At 42.7% G+C, this 6,447-nt stretch overlaps 1 protein-coding gene across 2 annotated transcripts; it reads left to right on the top strand.

The window, feature by feature from the left end:
- Positions 1 to 1,610: 1,610 nt before the first annotated feature.
- LOC106562368 (protein RIC-3-like) lies at positions 1,611 to 6,280 on the top strand. Of its 2 annotated transcripts, none has more exons than XM_014127212.2 (6): positions 1,611 to 2,012; positions 2,545 to 2,780; positions 2,974 to 3,058; positions 3,878 to 3,947; positions 4,782 to 4,941; positions 5,163 to 6,280. In XM_014127212.2, exons 2-5 carry the CDS (start codon positions 2,568 to 2,570, stop codon positions 4,861 to 4,863), a joined length of 450 nt encoding a protein of 149 aa, XP_013982687.1. In that variant the 5' UTR covers positions 1,611 to 2,012; positions 2,545 to 2,567; the 3' UTR covers positions 4,864 to 4,941; positions 5,163 to 6,280. The 2 variants fall into 2 exon arrangements, with proteins under 2 accessions (XP_013982687.1, XP_013982686.1); XM_014127211.2 differs by having other exon boundaries at positions 3,875 to 3,947.
- Positions 6,281 to 6,447: the final 167 nt, after the last annotated feature.

Raw genomic sequence — 6,447 nt, 5'->3', positions numbered from 1 at the left:
TATGTTCAGACCTCATGTGGCTAAACTATACATTCACACTCATAAAACAAAATGAGTGGGCCTTAACCAAGGTCTATTGGACACTAACTTTAGTGGACTAAACTCTGCTAGCTTCGCCTACGCAGGCTACAAAACAATCACATAAAATAAATCATCCTGGGCAATTATTATTGCACAATAAACACAATTACTGTAGGCCAACTTCGGTAATGAGATTAGACTAACATTGTCTCAGGGGGACCTTTGTCAATATTCCTGAAGGACTGATACTGTAGGCCTATGTGAAATATCAATAATATGGAACTATATCTGTAAAGTTTAGAGTAGGGTAAGTATTTTGTTCGGTGACTTGTCATAAATATTTACAATCTGGCGTACTGCTCAGAATTCGGAATATAATAGGCCGCTCAACCATCCTCCCTGTACCGCCTAGCCTATGCCATGGTAAATGGAACTTACAGAACTAACAGAAACCGCCATCTTTATACTCATGGTAACTGACCCCGCTCATGATTACAATTGCCAATAGCTGAGACGGTCAGTGCTATCTGGGATCCGTGTGACGTCCCTACCCTAAAGGCCTGGGTAATTCCAGTCCTCTGGGGCCTGATAGGTGTCACACTCCTCCCCCCCCACCCCTAGCAAACACACCTGATTGAAACTAATTGCATTTTTAACTGAAGATCATGATTAGTTGATTATTGGAGTCAGGTGTGTTAGCTGGGGCTGGGGCAAAAATGTGACACCAATCAGGCCCCGAGGACTGGAGTTGCCAAGGCCTGACCGGCCTAACCATTTAAAATGTAAACTTCAAAGGGGGTAGGGCCATCCCAAGGATTCTGGATAGCATGGACCCACCTGAGACAGGCAAGAGCTACATTAAAACTGCAACAGTTTCACCTACAGGTTGTTTTATCATACTGAAGCGATTCAAAAAGTATTACACTAAAGGACAAGGGAATAAAATTGCGTTGCCTGATTGAGTCTAAAAACAGCCATTATAATGAGCCTGCTCTCCTATAGCTCCTCCCACATTGATCAGCCTACATTATAATTAGATTACAGACACGGAAAATAAATGATGATTTTATACATTTCAAATGGCCTCCTGTGGGTTCATACACCAATCACGATGCGAATACAAATCAAAACATGGTGTGATTGGTAAATGAGTTGTAGAAATCTGACCAATTGTATTTGCTCCTCAATTCGTGACGTACTTTGGTTGGAGAGCGAGGTAGCGGAAGCGTTCCTTTCCAATAGCTAAAGCTGCACTGCCATCTGATGGATATCTTCAGAATTACACCGTAGGGCCTACTTTGTTGGACCGCGGATAACGCCTCTCATGGATGAGACTGCAAGCAGGCCTTGCTAGATATAATCCAGTATTTGTCAAATTAACGTCAAAAGTATATATTATTAACATTTTAGCTAACCCTTACCCTTTTCCTAATCTTAACCTAATTATCCTAACCTGCTACAAAAAGTAAAATCTGACGTTAATTTGATAAAAGCTTGGATGCCTTTCAGCCATGACTACTGCAAACCTCATGAAAATACACCAATCACAAAGCCAAAACAAAACAGGTCACTTCCGTCGAGCTGTAAAATCAGGAAGGATGCTGGAGGTTTGGTTTTCCACTAGTTACCACAGCCACAGAGTCAAAATGGACTATATCGTAAAAAATAGGTTTATGGGCAAAATTTAAGGTTAGGCAAGTTAGCAGTGTGGTTAGGTTTAAAATCTGATTTTAAGAAGAACAATTGTAGAAATGGGCGGAGTGTAGCCATAATTGTGACTTTGTGGTTGTGGTAACTAGTGACGACCAGAGGCTTAATGTAAATCCAAAGATACTCCTTTCTCTACCATCTCTAGTACAGTTTATCTGTAACAAAACGTTGATGAGAACTATGCAGAAGGTTACTCTGATTTTCTGCTCTGTCCTCTGTTTCGTTTTTCCTTCCCTAAATAATTTTACCGAGAGGGAAGAAGGATGTAGGGCAGCCCGAGGGTAAGGCAGCTTATCACTGATCCGTTCTGTTGATGTGCAGCTCGGCTTTGATGCTTGGAAGATAATTCCATATTTTGCGTATCGTTCTAGCCATCTGCAAACCTGCCAGCAAAGCTAGATAATATATAATACGTACAGTAACTGCATGTAACTATTGAATACAGCATTTCATATAAGTCTATGCATTTTGCCAGAAGCCTAAGTAAGTTATTATAGCCTACAATTTTGTCATCATCATCAGGTTGTATGCATCTATTTAGTCTAGGAGGTTATCCTCTGTGCTGTGTTCTGCTCCTCATTGCCCTTGCCAGTTTTATGAACTCCCACACCACTCAAATAAAGTCATTGGATTTGTCTTGTTTTTCCTGTTCTTCATTGTGACCATCTCGCTCCATAATATATTATACTGTATCTTTCACCCGTTATATCTGACAGAGGTGTGCTGTGTTCAGTAAACTGTAAATTGATTAATCATTGAACGCTGCAGGCTTCTTCCTAGTGTGTTGATCAGTGCTCTCTGCTCTCATCCTAGTTGGTCCTGGGTATTATCCTCCCATGATGCATCACCTACAGATGCCAGAGCAGGGCCTCAGACAGTGGATGGAGGGGACTCATGACTCTGGGCCCCACAGCCCTGAGGTCCTGGCTAAAGTCAAAGGCATGGGCACACTTCAGATCCGAGGAGCCACTAAATCCAATCTGATCAGCCAGGCCATTCCCATCTACAGATTTGGAATCCTACTGTACATCCTCTTCATCATATTTAAGGTAAGCTGCACAACGTCCACCCTACACTGGCTCAGTCAAATGGATAGACAAACTATTTAGAGGCAGGAATGTAGAAGATGTAGTCTATTACAGTTTTTAACAGCATCCATGTAATACCTATACTGGCTAGGAGTCTAGTGCATCCAGTACATTACAAGGTGTGCATACCATAAATGCATTGTTGTATTCACAGATGACAACTAGGCCTAAAGGAAAAAGTACTAAACTGGTATGCCGATTTCCTACAATGTCATCTGAAGCTTGGCAGAAGAAGAGGAGTAAGTAGACAGCATCACATCATTAATAGCTAGGCCATTGTGAATGACACAATGATGTACCTTTTATCTCATAGCGCAGTTGATAAGAGTCCCACACACCTGACCTCCCTAACACACACACCATTTAGGTTCTACATTCCGTGATGATTCACCCTGATGAAAGACTAATGCAGGATATAGCACACCCTGCGAGGAGAAATGTCATCTGACAAATGAGCTCCTCTCTAACAGTCACCTCTTTCATGACTTTGAGGGCTTATTTTCAATCAACTTCCTCATTGTTTCATTGTTTTGATCGTTCCATTTGTCAGGGCCCCTGCAGAATGTATCAGTAGCTCCAATTTAAGCAACTCCATGATAAGGTAGATTAGGATCCTGTCCAATTCGCAGGGAGCTTTGTTCCCTGCCTTTGTTAGACCTGGATTAGCAATCAGAAGTAATGTTGTTTCAGCCCAGCAGTGTCTAATACCAATTACTGCATGTATTTTGGATCAGCACTAAGAGGTTTAGCTCCATTCATCAAATGAATGCCAAGGGGGTAGGGGTGGGGGACAATGTGACAGGGACAAGCATAGAAATCTATTAATGTCCTATGTATCAATGCAACTCTCACCTTCCGTAATTAAGAAACATTGAGTCACAATGGTTGATTCCTTTCCATTCCTGAGTATTGAACGTGTAGTTCTGAACATGCATAGTGAATGTTGAAGCTCAAGGCTTTCTGCAACATTGGAAAGCAACTCTAGGTATGGTGTGTGTGCGCGTCCATGCATGAGTTTGCTCTTTAAATCCGTGACTGCCATGTTTCCCTCCCAGCAGATGATGAGCTGCTGGAGACAGAGAGGGTGATGGAGAGGATCGTCTCCAGAAGGAGCAGCACTCCTGACAGGTAAACGGCCCATATTTCCATTTACACACCACTTCTCACAGCCCAGATCTAAGAAGAGCCCAAAGAAATTACTCAATTTCAGGGGTAAATCAGGGTGGACGCCACATAAAAATGAAAGGGTAAATGCTTTGATTAACTCTTCCATATTCAGGCATTCCTTTGCTCATGTGCCATTTGTTTTTTTGTCCGGATCCAACTGTTAAAATATGACATGACAATCTTTATAGGTTCACTCTTGCCCACCATGCAAGTGTATATTTTGTGCTTCATGAAGATTGTACTTCATTGTAGATTTGATGCAACTTGAAGGAAAGCATGTACATGTAAAAGCCTCCTGTTTTACACAGAGATTGGGGCCACCATCCATGGAAGGTGAATATTCGATCTCCAATAACAGATAACAATATTCACTCTGATCTTTCTTAATAAGGGGTATATTAGATCAATAACATGCAATTAGTGGCTCTCTTCATTTTTACCCCATACTGGAGTAGATTTCCAATCCTTTTCAGAGAGAAATATCTCCTTTCAGGACAAATCTCAGCTATTAACTTCTCTCTGCAGGCCATTTTTCAACTCTTCACAATAACTTCTTAATATTGCTCATCCTAGAGGAAGTGTTTAGCCATTTCATTAAAATGTGTTTGACTTTACATTTGTAATCTGTGAAAGTGTTGCAGGAAGGCATAAAAGGTTATCATGAGCATGAATAATCTCCAGGCTATAGAAAAAGATTGATCAGAATGAAAGCACTGTGGTATGAATGGGAGAAAGACCGCATTGGTATTGAGGCCCACTTTTCCCCCCTCTCTGCTGCTCTCTGGTGGCATGCAGCAGGACTAGCAGCAAGGTTAGAAGAGCATCCAAGCAGGAGAAGTTACTGCAGAAACTGAGTAAAATCAGCTGGTACGACTGATGCAGGAGGTACGACTGATGGAGGGAGCCACACCTGAGTTGGAGGCTGAGATGGTGCCCTATGCTGCTGACTGGAAGGGTAGGTTAACACAACACAGCAGGCTACTCTGTCACTCACCACACATAAAATAATATTCACATGAGGCTTTGAGTATTATTTACTGTACTTCTATAGAATTATGACAGAGGTTAAGTGGAAAAGGTAAGTTAGCAAAACGGACTGTGAGACAGTTGATATTCTGATTACCAGAGGGGACAGAGTGTGTCCCTGTCATTCCATGTCTGTCTCTCTCTCTCCAGGCTACCCTGAGAAGACCTACCCCCAGTATGAGGAGCCCGGAGGCAGGCGCAGCGGCAGTTATGACCCCATCACCATCCTGGAGGAGCCTGCTGCTGACTCAGATACCCACTGCTGAGGCCCTGGCTGAGGAGGTGGTGGATGAGGAAGAGGTAAAAGAAGAGGATGCAGAGGAGGAGCAGTAGCTCTGCCTGCCTCCACCTCCTGAAGGAGGAATGGAAGAAAAAGGTAGTAGTCCCAGCAGAGTAAAAAAGCAAATCAGATTCAGCGACCACAAAGATGTGTTTCACTACCCTAAGCAGGATACGGTCTATGAATATAGGTATGAAGAGGAAGAACAGGAGGAGGAAGAGGAGCAAGTGGATGAGACAGAGGAAGTAGTAGGTGATGAAGACCCACTGATGGAGGCCGAGGCTCTCAGTTTTAGTTGTGACATCTGTAGTAATCCAGAAGCAGAAGAAGAGATGGAAGAAGAGTACATTCTACTGTCTCAGTCTGAAGAGACAGACAGCTTCACCCCACCAGTTATGTCTGGGGAGCTGGGGATTGGGAGTTTTCTCAGGATGAGAAACAGGAGAGAGACAGAGGGCAGAGTCAATGAAGAAACTAGCTCATCCTAAACTAGCCTCTCTAGCCCTTTGACCTTACTGAATGTTCTGAATATTCCCAAGAATGTACCTCTCCTTATGCAAATCCCCGTTTTATATCCTGTCTCCTTGCGTCACAAGACAGAAGATGCTGCTCAGTGGGTGGATTTTGTGATCCTAACTAGACTACCTAATACCCTAATATTCATGCTGCTTTAAAGAAAACCATTTACCCACAATTCACCATGTCCTTTGATGGCAGACATCAAACCATCTGACTCTAACCTTATTCCAATATGGCAGTCAAGCATTGTAGAGACCCTGGTGTCCTCTGGGATAGATTGTAAACAGAGAGAGAGAGCGCAGGGACCCACAAATGAGTAAACAGATGTAGATCGGTCAAGTCCAGCTTTTGTATCTCAGATCTATTAAAGTGGACACATTCTATTAAAAGGTCATATGAAAAATATTTTTTCAAACCAGCAACTATTAAGCCCAGAATGTATTTGTAATAAAAAATGAATTGTCCATGAGTTGGATCTGAGTCTCCTGTTTTCCTGTTGAATACACTACTACCGTACCGCTGTCCTCGAGGACACTATCCACTGTCCTAGCTGCCTATTGTCCTTTACGACCATATCATCACTTCACACACATCTCAGGGGGTTCAGTCAGAGAGTATACATAGTGCTGTGGGTGC

This window comes from Salmo salar, chromosome ssa11 (genome assembly GCF_905237065.1).
Source record: "Salmo salar chromosome ssa11, Ssal_v3.1, whole genome shotgun sequence".
Lineage (NCBI taxonomy): Eukaryota > Metazoa > Chordata > Actinopteri > Salmoniformes > Salmonidae > Salmo > Salmo salar.
The sequence above is the reverse complement of the archived record's forward strand: the minus strand, read 5'-3'. Positions and strand labels throughout refer to the sequence as shown.